At 50.3% G+C, this 25,799-nt stretch overlaps 8 protein-coding genes across 8 annotated transcripts; 4 read left to right on the top strand and 4 right to left on the bottom strand.

Annotated features, from left to right (window-relative positions):
- Positions 1-3,930: 3,930 nt before the first annotated feature.
- N7473_004169 (uncharacterized protein) lies at positions 3,931-5,971 on the top strand (the record flags this gene model as incomplete). Its single annotated transcript, XM_057150109.1, has 2 exons — positions 3,931-4,272; positions 4,433-5,971. The coding sequence occupies 2 exons, from the start codon at positions 3,931-3,933 to the stop codon at positions 5,969-5,971; spliced, it is 1,881 nt and encodes a 626-aa protein (XP_057013763.1).
- A 2,532-nt stretch (positions 5,972-8,503) lies between these two features.
- htz1 (histone H2AZ) lies at positions 8,504-9,236 on the bottom strand (the record flags this gene model as incomplete). The annotated part of the gene is made up of 3 exons (XM_057150108.1): positions 8,504-8,751; positions 8,808-8,877; positions 9,138-9,236. 3 exons carry the CDS (start codon positions 9,234-9,236, stop codon positions 8,504-8,506), a joined length of 417 nt encoding a protein of 138 aa, XP_057013762.1.
- An 819-nt stretch (positions 9,237-10,055) lies between these two features.
- Positions 10,056-10,832, top strand: N7473_004167 (PHO88 family protein; the record flags this gene model as incomplete). The annotated part of the gene is made up of 3 exons (XM_057150107.1): positions 10,056-10,072; positions 10,150-10,310; positions 10,447-10,832. The coding sequence occupies 3 exons, from the start codon at positions 10,056-10,058 to the stop codon at positions 10,830-10,832; spliced, it is 564 nt and encodes a 187-aa protein (XP_057013761.1).
- A 1,998-nt stretch (positions 10,833-12,830) lies between these two features.
- Positions 12,831-14,781, top strand: gpdA (glyceraldehyde 3-phosphate dehydrogenase GpdA). Its single transcript, XM_057150106.1, has 7 exons — positions 12,831-12,996; positions 13,144-13,175; positions 13,235-13,270; positions 13,354-13,367; positions 13,460-13,523; positions 13,675-14,533; positions 14,593-14,781. The coding sequence occupies exons 2-7, from the start codon at positions 13,164-13,166 to the stop codon at positions 14,619-14,621; spliced, it is 1,014 nt and encodes a 337-aa protein (XP_057013760.1). The 5' UTR covers positions 12,831-12,996; positions 13,144-13,163; the 3' UTR covers positions 14,622-14,781.
- A 167-nt stretch (positions 14,782-14,948) lies between these two features.
- On the bottom strand, positions 14,949-15,373 carry N7473_004165 (uncharacterized protein; the record flags this gene model as incomplete). Its single annotated transcript, XM_057150105.1, is given in 3 exon segments — positions 14,949-15,151; positions 15,169-15,332; positions 15,345-15,373. The coding sequence occupies 3 exon segments, from the start codon at positions 15,371-15,373 to the stop codon at positions 14,949-14,951; spliced, it is 396 nt and encodes a 131-aa protein (XP_057013759.1).
- A 44-nt stretch (positions 15,374-15,417) lies between these two features.
- Positions 15,418-16,408, bottom strand: N7473_004164 (uncharacterized protein; the record flags this gene model as incomplete). The annotated part of the gene is made up of 6 exons (XM_057150104.1): positions 15,418-15,775; positions 15,861-15,921; positions 15,942-16,038; positions 16,069-16,238; positions 16,312-16,358; positions 16,380-16,408. 6 exons carry the CDS (start codon positions 16,406-16,408, stop codon positions 15,418-15,420), a joined length of 762 nt encoding a protein of 253 aa, XP_057013758.1.
- Positions 16,409-18,220: 1,812 nt separating this feature from the next.
- On the top strand, positions 18,221-21,203 carry hdaA (histone deacetylase hdaA; the record flags this gene model as incomplete). The annotated part of the gene is made up of 15 exons (XM_057150103.1): positions 18,221-18,602; positions 18,668-18,956; positions 19,012-19,025; positions 19,091-19,229; positions 19,293-19,405; positions 19,454-19,581; positions 19,644-19,851; positions 19,915-20,026; positions 20,088-20,135; positions 20,184-20,247; positions 20,308-20,400; positions 20,470-20,555; positions 20,610-20,689; positions 20,790-20,896; positions 20,982-21,203. 15 exons carry the CDS (start codon positions 18,221-18,223, stop codon positions 21,201-21,203), a joined length of 2,085 nt encoding a protein of 694 aa, XP_057013757.1.
- Positions 21,204-23,661: 2,458 nt separating this feature from the next.
- Positions 23,662-25,423, bottom strand: N7473_004162 (sugar porter family MFS transporter; the record flags this gene model as incomplete). Its single annotated transcript, XM_057150102.1, has 5 exons — positions 23,662-24,040; positions 24,108-24,463; positions 24,544-25,024; positions 25,094-25,173; positions 25,250-25,423. 5 exons carry the CDS (start codon positions 25,421-25,423, stop codon positions 23,662-23,664), a joined length of 1,470 nt encoding a protein of 489 aa, XP_057013756.1.
- Between the last annotated feature and the right edge of the window lie 376 nt (positions 25,424-25,799).

The raw sequence follows: 25,799 nt of genomic DNA, 5'->3' as shown, positions 1-25,799 counted from the left end.
CATTTAGTAATTACTGATGGAAGTTCCAAGCCTCTTTCTCGAAGGCTGAGCTTGAAATCCACTTAATTGGCCTCTTACAGGACTTCGGCCGGCGGTCCTCAGCTCAATCAACAGCTTGGAGCTTCTTTCGCACCAGGTCAAGTTAAAAGTAACAGGGTCTAAGGAAGAAAGATCGTCAGTAGACCTTGGGAAAAGGGGTTCGTACCTATGTCAAGCACTATCGCCCTGGAGAGGACTAGCAGCAAGCAGACCGTTCATCGTTGAGCCTACGGAGTAGATGATATCACTTGAAATTCATTGTCCTTCACATCGTGAACTGAAGAAAGAAGAAGAAGAAAGGGGGAGGGGCGCCAACAATCACCCTCCAAAAAAGGTACAATTCACGAAGACCAGAGTGCGCAGCTCACCAATCAAACGAAAAGAATGGTACTTCGTACAATAGTCCCAAGTTGAGTAAGTAGCTTCGCATGGAAAGGTTACCCAGAAGCTCCGGAAGCTTTCCCCATCCTCCCCGTCGACATGGCCACGGGCCACGGCACCACGACGGCGGCCGCCACGCGCAAGGCGCACCATTCACTCGGGAATAGCAAGAACCAGTAACAAGACATCCAGCTACAACTCCACCGCCGACCAAGACCGTCGGACTTTCTAACGGTTCCCACAACCTCAAAGACGGTCTTCTAACCGGTCTCTAGCGGGTTTCTAGCTGATGATTTTGGGGGCACCGGACAGGTTGCAGGTCAGTTCCGCGGCACTAGAAACGGGGGATGTGCGGATCGTGGAGACGGGCACTGGTTTCTTTTCCTAGTTGGGGGTTGGTTGGTGGAGTGGTGAGTGGACCTGGCGTTGATAGCACCATGCGCCGTCAATCAGGGCGTGGAGTGTCGAGAAGGGAATAATTAAAGATGTTTTTGACAAATAGGAGGATTCGAATGGTAGAGCCGTAGAAATGGCCAAATTCCGGGAAGTGCTGGGCCGTTCCGTTTGGACCAAACTATTGGTGAGTTGGAGAAATATTGTTTCCACTATGTTTGTTCTTTTTCTAGCTTGATGTTCTTCCCAATCGCCATGTTATCTATGTATACCTCGTAGGATCAATAATCAGTTGGTAGGATCGGGCGGCAATTAAGGTAGAAGATGATGCACGGAAGTGCACACTGTACTCAACGGAGTAATAAATGCGAATGAACGAATACAGAAGAGTGGCAAAATATGTCCAGCCAGGACAGATCGAGGTGATCCCCTGAAGCACACGCTATCCCTTCTACGGAAGACAGGCCAGTGGATTTACTTCGGAAGAAAGGGAAAAGAAAAAAAGGAGTCCAACCATTTAGGGGGGTGGATACTCACTCTGAATAGATTCCATTACGGGACCTCGTGCGAAATACGAACGACGACAAAGGGAACATTGACCAGGTCAAAGCAATAGATTGGGGATAACAGTAGTAACTGAACGATGGTTCTCACAGACTTCGCAGTCAGCGAGTCATGTCATGCATCAGAAAACCCTGACCGAACTACCATCTCGAGAAGATGACCACAACCACAAAAAAGAAAAGAAATCTTTAGTACAACCGCAGCGGGACGGGAGAGCCGTCAACGTATCAAATAAAGTGGCAATTGCGGCGAGCACGAGGCAGGAGGTGAACCGAGAGGCGCTGGACTGGTCAGATGTCACTTTGGAAACTCTGAAACTGCTCGTGCGATCGGCGTTGTGAACTTGTGGTGGCTGTTGCTGGACTTTTCTGGGGGATGTCCATGTCCATGCTCGTACGGAGTTCATCAAAGTGATTAGTAGTAGATTAGTACGCGGTCGAATTTAGCTAGCTTTTTTTGTTTTCACGATGAATTTTCAAATTGTTAGTTTCTACTAATAATACCATAATGCTATTCTAATTACTCCATCCTCCATACTCTTCCTCTTCAGGCAGCAGCCACAGGAGGTGTCTAGTTCTCCCGCCTCGCCTGCGTTTGCCGATGTCCCCAGTGGCGGAGACGTGTCATACTTTCCAACGGGGAGAGCGAGCACGGGCATCTAGGACTAGAATGATAAAAATACGTTCCTGACATACTCAGCAAAAAGAAAGATGACGGACAGGGAGCCGAGCGACTAACATGAGTTTACGGTAGAGTTCGAGTCTACGGCCGCTGATTCGATGCGGTATGCAGATGGCCGGAAAGCACCCGATTCCGAACTTTCCAACCAGTGACCAGCCAGTCACCACTAGTGGGGGGCCGATCGTGGTGGAATTTCGGGAAGGAAATTATCATCAGGGATGGAAAAACGCGAAGCTCGAAGGGTACTAGGGGGGTAGTGCTAGAAGGTGAAATAGAAGGGCTAAGAAGGTAATGAAAAACGACGGATTGAAAGCTAAGAGACTAAGATAGAGAGAGAGGGGCAGATGAACGGTTGTGGTTGTATAAGGGGGGAAAGGGAAGAAGACTCCGTATAGTAGGAGGACTAAGTGAGGAGTGGGGGAGCTGAGACAAATTTGAATCCATAGGAGCTGGATTGAGACTCCGATTGGCACGAACAGGTGTGTAGTTTGGCCATAGAGAGAGGAGGGCACATCCAGGGGCAGAATCAGCAGTATCATTGGGATTATGGAGAGGTCTAGGCTGGTTAAGTGAATGGAAGATGGACTGATCCCAGACCTTGCTATTATGACTTGTAGAAGGAGAATAAGATGTTAGATGGAAAATTAAGTACATAGAACACCAAAATACATACATCGCAAAACACACATTGGAACAATTCTAGACTATCATCAAATGATCATCTTGGAATGATTTGAGTAGTTGTTCGGATTATTCTGCTAGTCAATGTCCAACTCTAATTTCTCCTCCTGATTATTGAACCGTTTATGTATACTATAATTATACCTCTTTTTTTGGGGGACTTGCATTTCAGGAGGAACCACATTGATCCGACTGGGATCCATTTTAGCGTGGGCAACGGAGATAGTCTGTCTTGTTCTGCGCGTCCCTGTATATAAGTGCCGGAGCCAATCTCCTTCCCCCCTAACGATCGAGGCTTCTCTGGTTTCTTCTTTTCTTTTTCGATTTGATACCAGCAAGAAATCAATACCTATTCAGGGCAGTCACTTATACTAATAATTCCGTGGTATCATCACTATCATCTTCGTCGACATTTCTCGATTCTTTTGACTCTTTCGGCCTCCTTACTCCCGGTTCTTGGCGACTTTTTCCCACTTGCACTTGACTACTGTGGACCAGCCAATTGACCAAAAACCTTTTCGCCCCCCCGCTCTTCTTCACTTTGCTCATCTCTCTGCCTCTCCTCCTCTCTGTTTCTTCCCTTCTTCCCTCCTTTTGACCTACTAAATGACACCGTGAAAATTCTCGGGCGTCTCCATCTCTCCCCCTCCCCTAAAAAGCCAAAAACAAAAAAAGAACAAACCTCCTTTTTGCCTCATCCCCCCCCTCCTCCTTCCTCCTTCCATTTTCACGACCCGAACGAGCACGAACTTTGCATCCCGTGAGCGATTTTGCTGTTTGGTCCCTCATTGCACCGCACGCTTTTTTCTGCCCTGGTGCCTTGTCCTGCTGCTTGCTTCACTCCGCAAAATTCCTCCTCTTTCCCCCCCCCAACCAACCAACCAACCTCCTCCTCTCCTCCTCCTCACCACACACAACAATCTCCAATAACTTAAATCTTGTCAACCCACTTTTTTTTATTTCTATCTGAACCCCCCATTTACGACAAATTTATCTGGCCCCTCCCATGTCCGAGTAGTTCCGTGCCTCCCCACGGAACTCCTGCGCTCGACCTTCCTCTCGGGAACTTGAATCGAGTCAGAAACCTAAGGCTTCGGGCTCGGACTCGAATCTAGACGTGGACCTTGTTGTGGTGGATCTTACGTGCTCACATTCCTCGGCCATCCTCCGGGAATCCTTCGTTCCTCCGCCATGAGTTACCAACAGTCGGACATGTATCACGATCCCTCCGCGCGTTCCCCTGGATCCCAGCGGCATCAACAACCCCTGCACCGTCAGCCCTCTCGCCAGTTTGACGCTTACGGCCCCATGCCTATCAATCCCTACGAGGATCAAATGGCCCGCTACGAGTCTGCCCGTCTGGAGCGTTTGAACCCTTCGCTGCAGCAGAACAACAACTCCTATGCCTATGACCTGTCCGGCTCCCAGACTTGGAACCCGAATGGCTTCGCCAACGCCCAGTCCCTCGGTGGGATTCGGTCGGCCTCGGCCAGCCTGAAGCCGAACGCTCGTGGACGCACTGGTCTGCCTACGGTATGTATTTTGTGATGATCCAGCGTGCTGGCCTTGAGAAAAATTTTCCGTTGTTGTGACTTTCCTTCTTTCTACCCTCCCTTGGGATGTTTTCTTCATATCGGGTTTTCTACCCGTCGCAAAAGTCCCACAACTAACCCGTTCTTTTCTCCCTCACTAGACCTGGCTGGATCAGCAACCCGGTATGCCCAACGCCTTCGCCAACTTGGGCCCTGGCCCCATTCAAAGCAGTGCGATGCGCCCGGAAGCATCGGCTTCCTCCGAGGGCGACGACGAACTGATCCCAACTGCGATCGTCATCAAGAACATCCCATTTGCCGTGAAGAAGGAACAGCTGGTGCAACTCATGACTGAGCTGAACCTGCCCCTCCCCTACGCCTTCAACTACCACTTTGACAACGGCGTGTTCCGTGGATTGGCATTTGCCAACTTCACTTCGGCAGAGGAGACTGCAACGGTGATCGAGGTCCTCAACCATTTTGAACTGCAGGGCCGTAAGCTGCGTGTGGAATACAAGAAGATGCTCCCCCTGCAGGAGCGGGAACGTATCGAACGGGAGAAGCGTGAGCGCCGTGGCCAGCTGGAAGAACAGCACCGGCCCATGGCCTCGTCTCAGCTGCAAACGCAGAGCTCCATGTCCTCGCTGACCTCGCATATCCCGGCCACCTCGCCCTCGCCCGTCTCGCAACGCGGTCAGAAGCTGGGTAAGTCAATCAGGCACTTCCCGACATCCGACAGTGACCTGATTGCTCATCAACACGAACAAGTAGAGGTGGATTTGAACGACAGCCAGACTCTCTCGTACTACTCGCAACTGCTCCTGTTCAAGGAAGACACCGCCCGCGACTCGGTCATCTTCCCGCCCAACTTGACCCCATCCCAGCGACGCACGGTTCACACCCTGGCTCACAACATGGGCTTGGGCCATGCCTCCCGCGGGAATGGCGATCAGCGCCAGGTCCAGGTCTTCAAGGTGGCGGCTGGTACCAACGTCAGCCCCCCTATGTCGGCCATCCCGCCCGCGGGACAGCCTGGTGACGGCGGTCGTCGTGGACTCAACCGTGCGGCCACGATTGACTTTAGCGAGGCCCGTAATGAGGGTGGCCCTGGTGCTTTCAACACCCTGCGGGGTCAGAATTCTAGCTTCCTCGGTGTGATGGACTCGCCTGGCAACTTTGCCAACACTCAGAACCTGCGTGCCGCCAAGTCTTTCGCCGACCTGCGATCTTACACTCCGTCTCCCGTCCCTTCCTCCGCGAGCTTCCCTGCCGCTTTGCAGTCCAACGGAACCCGTCTCCAGTACGAAGGTGCCCAGACCGGCACGTCCAACACCCCCACCCTCACTTCGGCGCCCTCCGGCTCTTCTCTGGGTATGCAGCGTGACGACAACCTGCTCGTGAACAGCCTTGGTGGCCTGTCTCTTGGAACCGGCATCGGAGGCCCCAACTCCAGCCCTCGACGATTGCGTGGTATGTTCTCTTGGGAGCAGGACAGTCAGTCCTCGGCGGCCGGTACTATCGGTAGCAACCGTGGCATGGGAATGGGTTTTGACAATACCCAGCAAGAGCGCATCCCGATCCGACAGCCCCGTGGCCCGACACCCGAGAAGGGCACCGGCTTCCGCCGCCAGAACGGTCATCAGGCCCGTGGCAGTGATGAGCTTCGTGCCACCTCGGGAGTTGAGATCATCGTGGAGTAGAACGACTAAACCTTTCCGCCAATTTTTTTCCCCCTCAAACTCACACCCCCCGATCTCCATCCGAACCGAAACCGACTGCTATACTACCATTATACTATTTTTGCCTGTTACCGTTGGAACCGGGACATGGAAAAAAAAGAAGGAAAAGAAATACCCCTACTTCCTTTTCTTTCTCTTCCTCCCATTTTTGAAGACGATGGCGACTCCCTTACCCCTTATTTTTTGCCAGCATCCGACTGATTTGCCGCGAGACGAATACGAACTTGTATCACGAGGCCCTGTTCTGCGAATTACCGGCTTACGATTTCGATGAGGGATGACGAGATGACAACCACCCCCAAAAAAGACCAGAAAAATCCATTTGTGTCGCTGATCTGATCTGATCTACTTCTTTTTTTTTACTAGCCAAGTTTAGACGTTTATTTTTCTGTTTTATTTTGGGGCAGCCCAATGATCCCGCACTTGCACTTCTGTTCTGCAATTTGCACCTTTTTCGAGTCCTCTGCCTGGCATGGGGATGGGGGATGATCTGCTCTTTGTTTGATCTCCCTGCTCCCTCTGTTGGAGAGAATATTCGAGCATTCCCATTTACTCTTTGAATGAAACTCTGGACTTGATTTCGTTGATTTTATCTTCTTTTATCTTTCTGTTTTTTTCTGTCTTCTTTTTTTACTTCTCTTTTTCAACCTTTCCTGCGGGCGCTGTTTCATGCATGCAAATCTTCACCATGGCTTTGTTACTTGGTGTTCCCCGGACACTGCATCCCTCGGAATATCTCTTTCCCTCCTGATCGCTATCGTTTCTCTCGCGATGATGATGATGATCTCACGATGTCCAGATACAGTGCTCTTTGGTGACGCGGGACGCATACGAAGAATGACCAAAAGAACCCCGTCCATAACGACGGGAGACACGACAATCTCAGCATTTGCATATTTCTCTTGCCTGTTTTAGTTTGTACATGGGGGGCGATTTGATCGATTTAATGTTTGGCCCGATTTACTTTTCGACTTCTCTTCTCTTCTCGTCCTTTTTCTTGATGCCGTCCGTATCTGAACCCCCCTAATGTGTGATGTGACGTTCCGGGGAGATGAGCGGTTGTGTATCTCTTCATATACCTGATGTGGCGGAGATGTTCTTACATGAATTGTCTCTCCTCTTGATGAATCTGTTTGCGTGATGGTGTCTGCTTTTGGTGCAGTCTCTATCTCGCAGACATGAAAGAGGCTTGAACAATGGATGAAGGACTTCAGCGTTGACTCTTATGGTGTTACCTAGATTGTTTATAATACCTTCAGCTATGCATGTAGGTATTTTCTAGGTTCTACGCTACATTGTTGATTCTGAACTCCCTCTCTATGCATTTAAATCCTCCCCTCCATCGTGGACGAGGATGAGGACTTCTCTCGCATCGGGTATGTATCTCTTTCAGAATAGGGGGCTTTTCCTTCAATATTGTAACTCTGAACTTCCAACACTCCATGTATCTTATCCTCGTTTACTCGTAGGCTCTAATTAGAAAAGACTAGATGTGTCTATTCTCTCCTTCGAATATACGAGTCGGCCATACAAATTACAAATTCGAAACTTACCGCGAGCAAGCATCTGCAAGGATGTGTATAGCAGCAGTATATGCGAGATGCATCTGAGTTATTCAGAAACCTAACCTACCTAGTAGCCATATAACTCCAGCGTTCCACTCTATAATATCCCACTGTTATTATAATCTATATCTCGGCAAATCAAATTCAAATCCAACGTCCCTGTCGATCCCCCGTATCGTCCATGCACGTCGACGGTCTAGTCCCAAGTCACCTTGGCGATTAGGTATCAGTCCATGGAAATGATGAATTTTGCGGCTCTGCATGATAACACCGGTGCTTATTACTTTTATCTTTTATTTTCATTTTTATTCCTCTCTGCTTGTGAATGATAAATTCACTGCGACGCGATGGAGAGATGAGGCTGGGGTTCCAAGTTCCATGCCAGAGATACATTGTGGCGGGCGTGAGGAATGTCCCGCGGGTCGTTTTTTGTTTATTATTGATCTCCCCAACTCGGATACGGATTGTTTCGGCCGGGGCACGGAGAGGTGCAGAATGTCTTTACTTACATGTCTTCAAGACGAAGATGAGATCGTGAATAATAAATAAATACTACGAGTAAACAATGATTGAATCAAAAGTATAAAAGTAGTAATTTCTACACTACTAGGATATCCCCCATTTTCCCATTACAGCGCCCTGTGAAACTCGAAATAGACATCACACGAATCCAACACGTAAGAAACAGAAAAAAGAAAGAGAAAAAAAACCGGGGAATAGACAAGACAATACATCAAAGTCGCGCGCCGTGAAGAAAAAAAAGGACAAAAAAGAGACCTTGAGAGGAGAGAGAGAGAGAGCGCGAGAAGGAGAGGGAGAAAGGACCTTAAGGTGGGAGCAGAGGAAAAAGAGATCGTGTCATCATGTTCCGAAACCTGCCGGTCGCGCGTCAATCATTCTCTTCAAGAACACAGATCCAAGTCTCCATTTAGATCTCGGGCTTGCCCTTCTTCTTCTGCTCAACCTTCAGCAGCAGCGCGCGGTTGATGCGGGGCAGGACACCACCGAAGGCGATGGTGGCGCGGATGAGGGTATCCAGCTCTTCGTCACCACGAATGGCCAACTGCAAGTGACGAGGGGTGATACGCTTGACCTTGAGGTCCTTGGCGGCGTTACCGGCCAACTCCAGCACTTCGGCAGTCAGGTACTCGAGAACTGCGGTCACGTAGACAGCAGCTAGATTTGGTCAGCATTAAGCATCGGGGAATACAAGGAAAGTGGGATGGACTTACCCTTAGCACCGACACGCATCTTATTCTGGGTGTTGTTCTTCAAGAAACGCTTGACACGACCACAGGGGAACTAGACGAGGGGGAACTCATGTTAGTACTGGCGGGACAGCGCGATTAAACAAGCGCGACGAGATCGCGACGAACGAGCGAGAGGATATGCGATAAGGTGGCACGATGCGAAAAGTCACTCCAACCATTATGAGTCCAGGCAGTGAGGGGAAGGGTCGAAGTTCGACGCGTCTTTCCCCCATCCATCGAGAGGCTACCTGGACCCCTATCGCATGTCCTTTCATCTGCGCTCAACATCTCCTGCCTGACTCAACGACTCACCTGCAGACCAGCCTTAGCGCTGTGAGACTTCTGGGCCTTCCCCGCCGAGTCCTTGGAGCCACCCTTTCCACCGATGGACTTTCCCTTTCCGCCAGGCATCTTGAATAGAGATTCGGGTGGGGTTGTTGAGATATAGAGTGAGGGCGCGGATAGTAATGGATTCGCGATCGGGCGAGTAGCGGGGAGATGAAGTTGCGATATCAAGATATCGAAAGGCACGCGCGTTGTTGATGGATGGAGAAGTCAGAAATGTCCAACCGTCCCGGTCGCTAAAGACTGCGACCGCGGGCCCGGCGCTAGTCCCAAAGCGGTAGTCATCTCAAGGTCGCCCAAAACCCGCCGCAGTTTATCTGATTGTCGGCTTGTGTGATGGGGGAGTCGATGCAAAGAACGACAAGAGAGATAGCAATGGCTATTCTCAATGCAATCAGTTAACATATGAGAATATGTAACCAATTTGGTCCCTTTGGTATCGCGGCGTGGGAGTGGTCAGCCAGAGCAAAGTAAGAGCCCGTTTGCGGGCCCTTGGCTTCCCTTCCACCACCACCGGTTCATCCCGGCTTGGGCCAGTTCATAAAGTTGGCAGGCATGAGAAGGTTTCGCATGGCTGACCAGCTTCAAGTTTCCATAGAATGTGAGTGGATAGTTGTATAAATGTCGCTGTCGAAGCAGATATCTTCAACGGTGATGCTGGGACAGGCTGATTCTCGAAACCCGTGCGGGCAGGCGTGGCAGGTCATGTGACCTTTACCTGATAACGTCGCCCGGGAGAACAGTTTGTCCGATCGCCAGAACGCCAGGTGGCCCGGGGAGGCAAACGACCAGTTTGGGTTTTACCGTTCTCTCCGCTCCGATCATCTTCCTTTCATCTTCTCTGCTTCAACTCCACCCCGGTTTACAGGTTCAACTCTCGGCAAAATGGTCTCCGCTCAAGTGTATGTCCTTGTCTCTTTCTGAGGATAATGCGATGGCCATTCGTGTTCATGTCGACTGACTGATAATCCTCTTACAGTACCAACCTTGGAATCATCCTTGTGATGATGCAGCTGGCCAAGAAGGTTCCCTTTGAGGATCCTAATGTCCTGATGGGCGTTCGTGGCTTGTATATCCTGTCCAACGTTATCATCCTGGGTATCTACCTCTACACTCAGGCCAAGATCAACGCCAAGAAGGGTATGTTTTTGATCGCGTGCGATCGTGTTCTTCCCCCTGATCATCGCGCAAACTATTGTCGCACGTGCCCAATCTTCAACACTTGCAAGAAGATGTCTTTGCAACATTAACTAACTGCTCTCTCTTTGCGATATAGATATGACCACCCTCAAGTACGTCGAGCCCGCCCCCATGGCTACCGGCGAGGAGGCCAAGCCTGTCACCACCACCAACATGGACTACGACAAGGGACAGCTGCGCCAGCTGATCCGCAGCCAGCTGATGGGTGTTGGCATGATGGCCGTCATGCACCTGTACATGAAGTACACCAACCCCCTCCTCATCCAGTCCATCATCCCCTTGAAGGGCGCTTTCGAGGCCAACCTGGTCAAGATCCACGTGTTCGGCAAGCCCGCCACTGGTGACCTGGCCCGTCCCTTCAAGAGCGCCGGTGGCTTCATGTCCCAGGGCCAGCCCAAGAGCGACAAGGCTTCCATTGAGAACGCCGAGAAGAACTACCGTGGTGGTGTCAAGGAGGAGTAAATGCATACGCCCATGGAGTTTTGGAAATGACATGGACAATGAGAGGAAGATCAGGGTGTGGAAATGGAGTCTCTTTTGGAATAAATAGAGTGTTCTTGCTTCCGCTCCTCCTGGGTCCAGGTTGGAGTATGAGCCGGTCATGGTTCACGGATAATTGCTTCTTTGTGACTGTATTATATCTCATATCTTTACCCTCCCCTTTATGGCATTGGCATCAAGCGGAAGTTTAGCCGTCGCGAATCTTCAACGATAATCTTTAACATCTCGTCCAGCCCTTGGATAGGCTATGTAAGATTATAGAAGACTGTTCCGGATCCTAGTTCGAGTGCGAGAGCCTCAACGGTAGTCATGCATTATCTCTGGATCCGTGCATCCATGCACATGGCCATGCAGTGATACAGTGATGCAGTGATATCCCAAAAAGGGCACAGGAGGGTTGTGCTGCTCTATTGTGTTGAGTCCTAATGTGTTAGTTTCCCCGGTGTTCCACCGCTTAGCCGCGACTCCGCGCATATCCCACAGGTCACATTATTCGGTGGTTTCCGCATATCAGAAGGACACCCATCGGTAGTCAAGCCAATCCATCGAAGCGGTCAAAGACCTCGATGTCATTGATGATTTGATATCAAATTGGGATTTTCGCCTCCTCGCCGCTCGGATGAGGGGTGCCGCGGGGGCGCAACAGGGGGGATACTCGGGATTTATAAGCTTGAGAAATTGCCATATCCAGCAGGTTTCATTCTAAAATAACCACGGTGTCCAATATCAAATCAGATCATCAGAGCCATTCAGATGCCTGCATTTCGGCATTTGACTGACAGTCTCCAGACTGTTCAAAGGCTGAAAAAAGTCTGCCGTATCCCGTGGTGGTACACATCTCTCCGGTGACTGTTTTTAGGGCGGGGGGTGGTGGCTCTCTTTATACACCGGTCCACCGCAAGCTGTTTTGAGCTAACCCGCTGGCCATCCACCGCATGCGGTGATGGACTGGGCTCCAATGAGATGGGAAGATGGGATATCAGGAGAGGATTATTGATCCATAGTCATCCAGAGTCATATTGGTAACCATGTTACTAGCATTGACAGTATTGGAGATGACTGGAGAATGATTGGTATTGATCATACACTGTATAGATGAGGATGTATACTTGCTGTAGGATGTAGACAGGATGAGTTATGGTACACTGGCTTGTACCTTGTACTCTCTTTCTACTGGTTCATTCCTAACAATATCAAGTACCCTCTACTTTGTACCTTTTGCCCCTCAGTCGTGGCATCATCCACTCTATTTTGCCCCTCCTCCCTCTCTTCCCCCCTCCACCCCTCCATCGTCATAGCTTTGGAATACCCACAACCCCCCGGGAAACACAACCACCACGGGCAAAACGCTTCCCACCATTATCCCATTATCGTGATCCCTCATACTCCTCCCCTTCCCAACCCGAATGCTCGGGCAAAAGATTCTCGAGTCCATGGTGTCTCCGAGGTAGAACGAGAACCCGACCGAGGATCAGTGGATGCTCATTGGTCTACCGAGGGATTGTAGCAGCGTATATCGTGAGGCTTCCTGCTTTCCCCGGTGTATGAAACCGGAAAGGGGCGCTGGGCAGGGCTGCGGGCGGCAATGACCGGGAAATGCGCTGATACTGTAGGGTAATTATTATTCAATTGAATTCATATGATACTTATGGTTATTGTATGTATGGATTCTGTATGATTGAATTACAGATGAGGAACTTGATAGACAATAGTTAATAGTATATGATCACATAGTATAATCAGGATGTCGCAAGTTGATCCCAAGGCGGACCGGTGAAGCTGTGGGAGAGCTGTTAGAGCATACCATCTACTACTTGGCTGGGCCTCTCGGTGTAGCTCCCGTAATATACTGGAGGATGTATTCACAGTACAATAATCATTAGAAATACATGATTGTACTATGATATACTCCGTAGTAATAATCACCATAGTAACTATAGTAACTAACCCCTCGTACACCTCGTAAACTACTCCAATACATACAGAAACAGAGTGATTCCGTCGTTGCGTCAGCCCTTCCAAAAAACTACTTCTGCCTCTGCTTCCCCCTCCTGATCTTTCTTTCTTCTCTTTCTCTTCCCCATCTCCAATCCTATCCTTTTCCCCATCTTATCACTCTTCCAAGGTAAGCTTCAATTCATCTCCCCCTAATCACTCGCTACCATCTTCCCTCCTCCCTCTCCCATCCTCCCCTCCTCTTGACTTCTTTACCCCTCCCGCCACCCCACCCCCCGCCTTGCTATCCGCAGCTCAAGCTCACAAGCTCCTACAGAAGAAAAAATCACCGCAAACATGGTTCCCAAGGTATGCGCTTCGGGTCGCACCATGCCACCGCGCTCTCACACTCACACTCGTTCCTCCAGGTCGGTATCAACGGTTTCGGTCGTATTGGCCGCATTGTAAGTTTCTCTCATCTGTTACCCCCCGCCTCACCTCCGGGGTAGAGGCACCATCCAAGTTTGAGCTAACCCGTGTCTTTCAGGTCTTCCGCAATGCGTAAGTTGACTTGCTCATCCCCGCATCAGTGTCCACGGTTTTCGTGGGACGCGAATTGGCCAAAACGAAAAGCATCCTAACATCCCTCCCAGTATCGCCGATGGCGGTGTCGATGTCGTCGCTGTCAACGACCCCTTCATTGAGGTCCACTACGCTGTACGTTCTCCCTCAATTTGATGCTGATGTTGGTGACGGGGGGTGCCGTACGACCTGCTAGGGGATTGGACCCTCGGTCGATTTGGCTGCCCCGCATTCACATCATGCAATACACAAAATCCACTGATCACTGACCTATCCAATCATTCAGGCCTACATGCTCAAGTACGACTCCACCCACGGTCAGTTCAAGGGCACCATCGAGATCGATGGCACCACCGGCCTGATCGTCAACGGCAAGAAGATCCGCTTCTACTCCGAGCGTGACCCCGCTACCATCCCCTGGGCTGAGACCGGCGCTACCTACGTCGTCGAGTCCACCGGTGTGTTCACCACCACCGAGAAGGCCTCCGCCCACTTGAAGGGTGGTGCCAAGAAGGTCATCATCTCCGCCCCCTCCGCCGATGCCCCCATGTTCGTTATGGGTGTCAACAACAACGAGTACAAGTCCGACATCAACGTCCTCTCCAACGCCTCCTGCACCACCAACTGCCTGGCTCCCCTCGCAAAGGTTATCAACGACAACTTCGGTCTCGTTGAGGGTCTGATGACCACCATCCACTCCTACACTGCCACCCAGAAGACTGTCGACGGTCCCTCCGCTAAGGACTGGCGTGGTGGCCGTACTGCGGCCCAGAACATCATCCCCTCCTCCACCGGTGCCGCCAAGGCTGTCGGCAAGGTCATCCCCGCCCTGAACGGCAAGCTGACCGGCATGTCCATGCGTGTCCCCACCGCCAACGTCTCCGTCGTTGACCTGACCTGCCGCATTGAGAAGTCTGCCACCTACGAGGAGATCAAGGCCGTCATCAAGAAGGCCTCCGAGAACGAGCTCAAGGGCATCCTCGGCTACACCGAGGACGACATTGTCTCCACTGACCTGAACGGTGACGACCACTCTTCCATCTTCGATGCCAAGGCTGGTATTGCCCTGAACCCCAACTTCATCAAGTTGGTCTCCTGGTACGACAACGAGTGGGGTTACTCTCACCGTGTTGTTGACCTGATCGGTAAGTTATATCTGCCTGCAAGGAGATTACAATTACATGTGCTAACCATTTCTTCACAGCCTACATCGCCAAGGTCGATGGCCAGTAGGAATCAGGACAGAGCCCTGGGATCAGGAGTGTTCTCTGAGGTTGCTTCGTTGCTTATGACCGTCGCTTACTAGAAGTGGTCGCTCAAGGTAGCCAGTGCCTCGAGGAAAAAACCGAGATAACGTCATTATAATGAAACAAATACATTTCTTCATGTTCAATCTGTTGTTCTGTTGTCCAAATCGTAACCTAGTAAATTATCCGTCCGAGAATGTAGACATAGTGGGGACCCTGGCTATCTGTCAATTCTTTTGAAACAAAGATCAGCCGGTCTGGTCCTTCACCTATCTAGCATCAAATGGCCACAATTTCTCCGCCTTAGCAACTGTCAACACCTCCCCCCGATCCTCGGCTTCTTTAGCCGTCCGTATTCATTCATCATAGGCAGCGCGATGGGCATCTCTCGCGGCATCCATACATCATCAAGAATCCATCCATCAGAGATCGTATAAAGGGACCTTTTGAGCCACAGCTTGAGTCTCTGCACGGTCTCCAAATCCTCATAATCCCTCTTATGCTCTTGAAGTTCCTCTACATCCGGTGAATACGGGCAAGAACCCTGTCATCCAAGTTCTGTCCAGCGAGCCGAAAGTTCAAGTAACTCCTGACGGACCGCTGTAGCGCTATCTCGCCATGACGTGTGACAGTATTGAAACAGTCGAAATAAAGACGGATCAAGCAATCTCGCAGGGCGTAGTTTAGGTGCAAAACCCTTCATGCATACATCATATGTCTGATAACAGATCGATGCATCTTTCCACTCTTTTTCTTTTTATTTATTACCAGCAGCTGTTTGTTCAGGATTTTCCATTCTCGAACGTGTCCTCCCCAGGTAGTTCGGGTAGACTGGCGAAGTCAGGCGTCTCGTTGGAATAAATGAAAGTAGGTTCTATGCTCGTTGATTGCCAATCTATTAACCCTGTGATGACTGTTGGATCTTCGGTTGAGACGTAGATATTCCTCATGTGGAAATCTGGATGAAGTAAAGTCGGTGTAGCAGAGTCTTGAATGCGTTTATCCTTGATCAAGCACTGCATTACTTGTTGACTGATGTTCAATAATCGGATATGTTCTTGAATGGACCCCTGATGAGGGAGAATCTGGTCATTGCTGTCTTCTTTCGGTAAACGGGAGAATCCAAGTTCTATCAAACCGCTACAGAAACTCTAGAGGTCATTCCCTAATATCCCGCTCTTTGCATTAGCACTTCCGGTCATATAAGAGGCAAAGTAATTCAAACCTAACAAGGACCACAATCAGGACTCGAATCCCCATAAAGTTCCCGCTCCCCAAGCCCCCGACTACAAAAACACCGACCCACAATGCGGTCCAATACAAAAGCCCTCCCCGAAGGGAATCTTCAGAGACGAGTCAAGCGGCGCATCATCGGAATACAAACTCCCATAAGCGAGGAAACCCTAAGACGCCATTTCTTTCATCGCCAGTACCAGCGACTTAGTACATAGCATATGTTGTTCCGAGTTCATGTTGGACCATGCTAGGTGTAATTTTATACCGGATACGGACTCCTGGATGATGTATTCTGCGCCGATGGGGTTTGAGGGGGTATCGTTCCAGTCTAGGATTTTGGGGATTGGGAGGGGTAGTTTGGATTGTACTATGGGACAGTTAGTATGGATGCTGCCCGCGGTGTATGTAGGTATGTGGTTAAAGGGACGAAATAGATATACGATATGTCATTGTCGCAACCTTAGAATTAGTCGTTAACCTCTCGGGTCTGGAAATACTAGTCGGTTACCGTGCCACGACACGAGTCCCATTGTCCATGGTGAAAAGGAAGACTCTGTTGAAGCCCCCATCTCGCTTTTCATAGTTGATTATTTTGGTTGCCCCGGGACATAGGGTGATAGCTCTATCACAAAGTGCGGAGAAGTGAACTGGATATGGCGGGAGGTTCGTTGCAGATCGTCTCCGTGAAGCCATCTTCCACTAGTGTAGGAGTAAGGATCATGGGCTGTAATGTATAGTTAGTGATAAAGATGTCTTGCTGGGTGGTTGTATTTGAGAGGAGAAGAAATGACTTATATGGAGGTGTGGTTTCGGGGTATAGCTTCTGGGATGCGCCGTGAGAGAAGAAGGGACGTGGTGATGGTATACTTGGGTTGTTTTTGATGTCGGATAGCTTTCGCTGTGGGCGGCAATGGGATCGAACATGCTGGTTTACTGGTGAGAATATGGATGAAGGCCTCAGTCGCTGCCAGAATCGAAACATAATGCAGGTCTTGAATCAAAAGGCGTGGACCATCGAGTATCCCACTCTCTTTCTGACGCGAAGAAAGGGGCTCGATTGTTGTATACAAGTCCGACCGCCTTCACCTTGCGGGTCCTCACTTGGTCTACAAGCCAGCCAGTTTAGGTCGACGAGGTTTTGGTGTCGAGGGATGTTGTATCAGTAGGCGCTAGGGCGCTAAGCTGACAGGGGGAGACCTAGCTAAAAAGGGAAATTCACACCTTGTACAGTAGGTTCCATTCATCCGCCGCGAAGAACTATGCACATAGCAGATCGACGTATCTTCACTCGACTGGCATGTTAGATATGCATCTTAACATTTAAAAGCATAGATCTTTTCTAAAGCTTATAACGCTCTTTTTACCCAATATGTCTAGCCAATGGGGTCTTATTATGATTTGGACTGCAGGTGTCATGGATCTTCCAACATCAAAGAAAGCCCTCTAAACCGTGAATAATAATGAGTCAGCCACCTCTTCCGGCCATTAGGTCTCTATACTGCACTATGCTGGATGGATTTGCAGAGGCGGTCAATTAAAGCGGTGAGTGGTAGAATGTCCGGCAATAAGAACGAGCGACCCAAAAGGGATCCAACATGCACATCCATCGAATCCCCCATCTACCTTGCGCAATTGCCCCATCTCTGTAGGGACAACAATTTACCTGCCGATATCCGCCCTGTGGAAGTTTATGATCATTAATTTGATTTTACAGTACCAAATTTGATTGAAACCAGAGCGCTGCCGCAGTTCTTTCGTGGGCTGTCTTTGTTCTCGAGGAAATACCACCACCAGGACGTGGTTGTATACGGACGGAGGTCCACTCCCAGCAACCCAATACATCAGTCTCGAAAGAGGGTGTGTACCTTGCAATAAGGGTTGTTTTTGATCACATCTGCGACTGCTATTACCTTATCGCACTGGAGAATCCTTTTGTTGAGAAACAGCAAGTACAAACGTTGAAGAACAACAGCTCCTACTCGGCAAGCTCTCTTGTCATGAAATAGTGAAGCTCGTCAAACATTATCCATAACCTCATTTGAAGAGGACGCGGTGTTTGCTCTTGCATACTTTTGTTTCCATTGTTTGCAACCTTGCCTGAATTTGGGATGGGAGAAGACGAGGACACCATAATGGGGGAGGTCCAGAAGCTTCCTTTTTTACCCTCCTCCTCCTCCCTCACCCAACCCCCTCCTTCTACACATCTCGGTCACCTCGGTGACTCAACTTTGGCACCGTCTGTTCTTCCACCTGCTCAAAAATCCCCTTCCCCTGGCTCAGGTTCAGATCCCTTTCCACCCCAATCCACCCTTTTGACGGGTATGCCCCCCCCCTCCTGAGCGCATCAAGATGAGCGACTCAGAGACCAACTCACTGGACAACCTCGTTAAGCGCGATAGTCTGGTAGAGACAAACTCTGACTGGTCCGACGAAGAAGTCGCCGTCAGGGCTGGTCTCCCAGTTGGTTCGCTTGCTACCGGCCTTTGTTATGATATCCGTATGCGGTACCACTGCGAAGTGCGTCCAACCTCTGAGGTGCATCCAGAGGATCCCAGACGAATCTATTACATCTACAAAGAGCTGTGTCGTGCTGGCTTGGTGGATGATCCAGAGTCGATACAACCTTTGGCCCCGCAGCCACTGAAGCGCATCAATGCCCGCAGCGCCACCGAGGAGGAAATTACTCTGATCCATTCCGAGGCTCATTATGCCTTTGTTAGAAGCACTCAAGGTAAATAAGATGATATTAATCACTGTTTTCTGTTTGCACTGAGCAGCACGCTGACCAAGAAACAGACATGTCGGATGAGGAGTTGGTGTATCTGGAGAAAACTCGGGACTCGATCTATTTCAACCGTCTGACCTTTACCTCATCTCTTCTGTCAGCTGGAGGTGCTATCGAGACTTGCTTGGCTGTTGCTCGCCGACAGGTCAAGAACGCCATCGCGGTCATTCGTCCGCCCGGCCATCACGCCGAGCATGACACCGCCATGGGCTTCTGTCTGTTCAACAACGTTCCTGTAGCCGCACGTGTTTGCCAGAACGTTCTTGGCGACGAATGTCGCAAGATTATGATTCTTGACTGGTGCGTACTTTTCTGGCTCCAGAACTTACATGACTTTACTGACTAAACCTTCCAGGGACGTCCATCATGGTATGGTGGATCGACTTACATCGGAATGATTCATGCGGTGGAATAAAATACTGACACTTTGACAGGAAACGGTGTCCAGAAAGCTTTCTATAATGATCCCAATGTCCTCTACATCTCGATTCACGTCTATCAGAGCGGCAAGTTCTATCCCGGTGGCGATGAAGGTGACTGGGATCACTGCGGTGAAGGCCCTGGGCTGGGAAAGTGAGTTTAGACGGACATGGAGTGTTAGCTTAGCCGGAACTCTCAACTCACTGTCAACTCTAGGAACGTCAACATCCCCTGGCCCGACCAGGGTATGGGGGATGGTGACTACATGCACGCTTTCCAGAAAGTGGTGATGCCCATCGCCCTGGAGTTCGACCCGGATCTTGTCATCAGTTCGTTTGACTCTATCCGTATTTCATACCATTGCTAATGACGATTAGTCTCCGCTGGATTTGATGCTGCTGCTGGTGATGTGCTGGGTGGTTGTTTCGTGTCGCCCTCGTGCTATGCGCAAATGACCCACATGCTCATGACCCTTGCGAACGGCAAGGTTGCGGTCTGTCTGGAGGTATGTTTTTTGATTCATTCTTGACTCCTGCGGTTAGCCATGGCTAATGGGCGAGTGTTCAGGGAGGATACAATTTCAGATCCATCTCAAAGTCTGCGTTGGCGGTGACAAAGACCCTCATGGGGGAACCTCCAGACCGCCTGTCCAAGACTACACCAACGCAAGATGCGATTGAGACCGTGGGGCGGGTCATGAATATCCAGGCCCAGTACTGGCGGTGCATGTACCCCAAGCCGCCTCAACATCTAACTGGGGCTGATCGGCTGCACGGTATGTCATATTTGTGATCATCTGGTGACGAAGAGTGGCTGAGTAATGCTCATTGGATTGCAGATGTGATTCGTCAATATCAAGCCCAGCAGTTGTATGAGCACTTCAAGCTCACACCGCTGTTCATCTACCGCACGAAGATCTCCAAGTCGTTTGAGAATCAGGTTCTGGCAAGGTAGGATTCGAAGACATTTTCAACAAAAGTTCCTCGCCAACTAAGACTGACATCATCGCAGCGCTAACTATCATGAGCGCGTACCGCTCATCGTCATTTTCCATGACCCGTAAGTTCGCCCGAAGCCGATGGGGTCGAAGCTAATTGATCAATTCAGACCAGAGCTCATGGGCTATCCGGACCCCGTGACCAGTAGACTTGAAGCCCACAATTGTTGGATGGTAAGTGTGCCCAGCATTGTTGCCAACCGACTCGAACTCATCATTGCTAACATTTGCAAGGCCGATACCATCAAGGATTACATTGGATGGATTCTCAGCAAAGGCTACGCTGTGATCGACGTGAACATTCCAAAACATATCAGCCAGATACCCGTACGTGCCACCGCGGCATCTTCCCGAACCCGAAGGAGATCGGGACCCAGACTTATTATTCCATATCAGGCCACCGGAAAGTTCGAAAAGGACGATGAAAACCGTCCCACTGTAACCGAAGAATTGGTGAACTACCTGTGGGACAATTACATCGAGTAAGTGGTCGCATATATTCACAGAATACGCCCAGCTGACGCGTTGCTTGACAGCTTTCATGAGAAGCGGGAAGTGTTCTTCTTCGGCATTGGTGGTGCTTTCTCCGGCGTTGTCAATTTCCTAATCAACAGAGGTACGCCTGACGCTCATTAATCTGTCTTCTCCTTGGCGTTGGCGCCTAAAGCCAGGCTACCAAGGAGACAAAGAAGAAGATGGTGGCTGACTCGGAATAGAAAACATGTACAAGCGCGTCAGCGGTATCGTCTCATTTGTGGCTAAGAATCCCGTCCGTGCTGTTAACTCTAACACCCAAGTGTGGCTGTCCAAATGGTACCGGGATGTAAGTTTCCACTATTCTATTTCCTACCATCGTCTGTGCAGAGGAAAAATGAACACAGCCAAACTAACGTGATTGATTTTTATAGAACTCGCTGGTGTTCGTCTCCGACTCTCACAGCGTCTGGAAAAATGAGGAGCGCAAGCCGTCCAAGCGCTACGGCAAGCTGTACAGATCTAGCAAGTCTTCGCTGAGTGAAATGATGACCGAAAGCCAGCAGCAAGTCTTTGAGTGGCTGGCAGATCGCGCGGACGAAGCACTCGACGAAACGGAGGACGAGGTCGATGAGGACTTGCCCATGAAAGGATGAACATGCAAAGAAGGGTCCTTAGATTTGGCCTACCGCACGCATCCGGGGGGCGGAGGCTCGGCGTATCTTGGCGCACGTCTGGCATTATTCGACGTTTTGTTCTTTCACCCTGTGCGATTTCCTTGTTACTTGTTGAATTCTACCCCCAGTCCTAAACCCGCTGAACTGAAGCGAGTACGAGATGGAAGACTTGGCGAGTGCATTTTCTTTTCACTGGATGGAGTTATTTCCTGGTTATGGGCAGTTAACTCGAATATCATCGGTGATTTTAGCACTATCAGTAAACCACAGCCGTTACTATCCCATGGTTCTACTCTGTCTGTACCTGCAGATCTCCCCGTGGGACACAAGATAAAGATAGGGTGGCGTAGTTTTTTAGGCAAGCCGTGGTAGCCACGATTAACTAGTGAAGTCTTGTTTGTGCCTTGCCTTGGAAGATTCTCAGGTGCTCGGAAGTACCGATTGAGTTGTTGTTTTTCTCTCCGCACCCCTTGAAGTATATTCTCTCGGAATACAGGTCTATTGCGACGCCCAGACATTCAATCCCCAAGATTGAACGGGGGTGTCTCGAGAGACTGGATGAAGTCAAAACGAGAACTAACATATTGAATCGTGTGAAGACATTTAGTTCTCTCGCCGTCTGATCCGATACTCTGCTGGTGGCCCTAGCAAGTGAGACATGGTCCTGCAGCGCAACGGCTACCGGTAATATTTGGAAAAAGAAAAATAGTTCTTTTGGGTAATTCTGCCTCCTGCACCTTTCATCAACGTCGTGTGACCAAGCTATCAAGATATCTGACAGTCCCGAGCTCTCAGGGGCAAGAATACCACCAAACAGCTAAATTGTAACAAATACACCCTCGCATGACGAGAGGCGAGAGGTCGTTGGGGTTTGAGACGAACGCCTTGGCTGTCTTACCCTCGGCCAGCACAATGGCACGGTTACAGGACTGGCAATCAGAGCACATGTAAACGTAGAATCAGGATCCGTCTCATTATTACACGACACCAAAGTCTGGACAAAGGAAAAGGCAATTTGAAGGAAAAGCAAGGGAAAGTTTGCGAACAAGTGCTTCGGAATTAGACTGAAAGATGGCCGGACACATAGTGATAAAAAATCATGTATTATTTGATTGACGCTGTTGCCTCTGCTTTTGAATCGGCTCAAGAGCCAAGGAGGAGTCCAACAGGACTCATCATGGTCGGAACACCGAATTGGCGACCCGAACCTGATGATTCTTGTATTGTGCACAGTCATACCCGAAATGTGTTGCATATACTACAGCGGCCGAGAGACCAGAGCTCCTCCCGCCATGCACTCTTCGACTTCCCAACTGAGGAGGTTCCATCGGCTGTTGATACTGTATGGCTTCGAGCAGTACCACCCAACTCTTCGGAGTCAAAGGCATCTTTAAGATACTGTACTGTGTGCCGAGAGGGAACAACTAACCCCTGACCGATGGCGGACCCACCCGCGGGAGGGCCCGAGACCCCTCCCACAAACACGCAAGAAACCAACGGGAGCTTCACGGAGGACGACCTCGAAGGCAGAACTACCGTCGAAAGCCGGAAGCGAACCCGGAGTGGAGATATCTTCGCTCCGTCGGATCCAGCGGGTCGAATCACCACCAAGGAGGTGTGGAAACTGATCAGCACGCTGAAGGACGTCATCCGCCAACAAACCACGACCATCGCAGCCACCCAAAACGAACTCCAGGAACAGAACGAAAGACTTCATGAGGAAGTGAAAGCACTACGAGCGCAGCTCGAAAGCGCCCCAGCAGTGACCGCGACTAAGACCTGGGCGGCAGTCGCAGCCAATGGCGGCAATACCACACCCTCGCTGTACCACCAACAACCCGAGAAAGAGCAAAACTGCGTCCGAATCAGCACCCAAAGAACCTTCATCGATCCAAGAGACATTGAGGGCAGCGATGGAAACGCATTTAGACGATATCTCACCACCGACACCGTTAGCACCCACATTCACACTGCATTGCAGAGCGACGATCCAACGCAAGACGTCCAAGGGGCGGGCATTGGCACCACCGAGACCGGCTATCTTATTCGATTCAAAAGTACGGAGTCGGTTGAAGCAGCGTGCAATAACACTGGATGGCCACATAAATTAGGCAACAACTCGAAACTAGTCAAACCACGATTCGGTGTTGTAGTCCACCGTACCCCTACCGAGGAAGTTGACCTGGCGGAACTTGGTTTTCACATTGACGAACTGGCCTGGATGAAAGCGAAAGATAAGGCCTGGTCGAGCCCTCGATGTAGACTACCTGAATATGGTCGGTGAACTTCAGCAGAGCGAAGCAGTCTCGCAAGGCTCTGCAATATTACCTTTTACTTCCTAGAGACTGCCTACAGATATAATAGCTGCTCATATCTAGACTAAATACTACAAGCTGGTATTCTCAAACACCACTCCTAGATAAAGTTGAGCCGGAACTCAAGCAGCTTTGACATTTCCCACAGTCTCGATATTGTTATGCTTTTGCTCGCACTCCTCGTATATCTCTTCGGCACGTCTCGTCCTAATGCGCTTAAACTTACGCAGGGGTAGACCGCTAGCGAAGAGTTGGTCCACTTCCTCAAGGGTGCGGCCCTTGAGCTCGGGAATATAGAGAAAGGCCACGACGACCATGATGACGTTGATGCCACCGTAGATAAAGCCGACCTTACCACCCAGGTTGGCGTACTGCACGTTGATGAGGTAAGGGATGGTGAAGGAGGTACAGAAAGTCGTGAGCACAGAGATGACGCAGGCAAGGAGGTTGGTCTTTTCCTTAACGGTCTGAGCAGCAGCTTCGGAAACAATGACATAGGAGCTGCATAAATTGAAGTCAGTAAGTCGATACATACATCGGGGTGCGGGTCTTGGTGCTAAGAACTTACGCTGGAGCCCAAGACAGGTTGTAGAAAAATTGGAATAGCATAATGGAGGCGACCATGACATTCTTTTCCGAGGGGTTGAGATGCCCGGGGGCAGAGCTTACCCCTCCAAGAATGAAGAGGAAGGCGGCCATGAGGGTGCCCCCAATCACCAACAGGGGCCGACGACCAATGCCGTCGATGAAGAACCATGTAAAGATAATAGCGACCAAAGAGACAACGTTTTGGATAATAGTGAACACGAAAGCCTTGTCACCAAATCCTTGAGACTTGTAGAAGACTACCCCATACTGAGTTGGGAAGGCCTGTCCAGTTATTTGTTGGCCGAACATAGCCAGGACAGCCACGGCGGTTCGAACCTAGTACATGTGGTGTTAGCAGGATGACGAGTCTGACAAGTTACACTCCTATTTGCTTCGAGTCGCACGGAGACACTTACCCTGTTAGACTTGTCGAAAACCTGGGTCCAGCTTCCCTTGTGCTCGTTGGCGTGTGCATAAGCAAGGGCTGCGATCTCAATCTGGATGTTCTCCTCGGACGCATACTTGCGCAGCTTGCGCAGGTTCTTGGCGCAGTCCTCGCGGCGATCGCGACTAAGCAGCCAGCGGGGTGACTCAGGCACAAATGGCAGGAGCATGAAGAGAACCGTTGGTAGAAGCAACTGTAGGCCGATAGGAATGCGCCAGCCGGCATTGCCCTCGATGTTCTTGGTGCCGTAGGTGACGCATGTGGCGACCAGCTGTCCAAGGATGATCATGAGCTGGATGGTAGAGCTGAACATGCCACGGAGAGCCTCGGGTGCCGTCTCGGCTTGATAGATGGGTACGACAACAATGGCCATGCCAGTCATGCCGAATGTGATGACACGTCCGATGGTGAACATGGCAGTGTCAACCGCCGCCGTCTGCAATGTGACACCACTATTTTGAGTGGGTCAGGCTTTTTGGATGACTTGGTGGTATACTGCGCCAGGTGGAGGAGCAACTTACATGAATGACACGATGCAGAGGGCCAAGATAGCCATCCGACGACCCCATCGCTCAGCGATCCAGCCGCCTGACATGCAGCCCTGTTCTTGTGTGTTAGCGCAATGTGTTCCTCTCGAACGAGACGTGGCGGGCTCTTCATCTGCACGAATGACATACAAGTGCCTTGCCTAGGAACGGCGTGGCGGTCATGACGGAGGACATCCATCCCGGAAGGGCCCAGCTCCCGTTACTTTTGTTGTATTTGCCGAACCGCTGATCGAAGCTAGTCATGGCCTGGACACCTCCAAAAGTACCGACATCATACCCGAAGTTGAAAGCACACATAGCCATGTATCTGGCATGTCAGACTAGTTAGCAAGGTTGTGCATCTCTCCGAATCCCTTCCAGGATCCTCTGGTACGTTTGAGGTCGGTAAGAGAGCAGGGAGGGAACCGTACACCATGAGGAAGACGAGCATGGCATTGAAATGCTTTAGACGCTGTTCCAGCGTCTCGTTTGCCGCATGATGGGGAGTGTTTGCGGCTGCCATTTGAGGTTGATTTCAAGGTACGAGAATACACGTCGCATATAATGAGGATGATCCTGATGACGATACCGTGCCCTGCGTGCTCTGCCGAATCGGACCCCTTGAGCCGCTGGGAGTTTGGATATGAGTGAAAAAGGTAAAGACTGTGAACCAGATATGGGCCCCAAGTCTGCAGGGGCT

The sequence above is a fragment of the Penicillium subrubescens genome (genome assembly GCF_028828155.1).
Source record: "Penicillium subrubescens strain IBT 31985 chromosome Unknown utg000002l_segment0_segment0, whole genome shotgun sequence".
Lineage (NCBI taxonomy): Eukaryota > Fungi > Ascomycota > Eurotiomycetes > Eurotiales > Aspergillaceae > Penicillium > Penicillium subrubescens.
The sequence above is the reverse complement of the archived record's forward strand: the minus strand, read 5'-3'. Positions and strand labels throughout refer to the sequence as shown.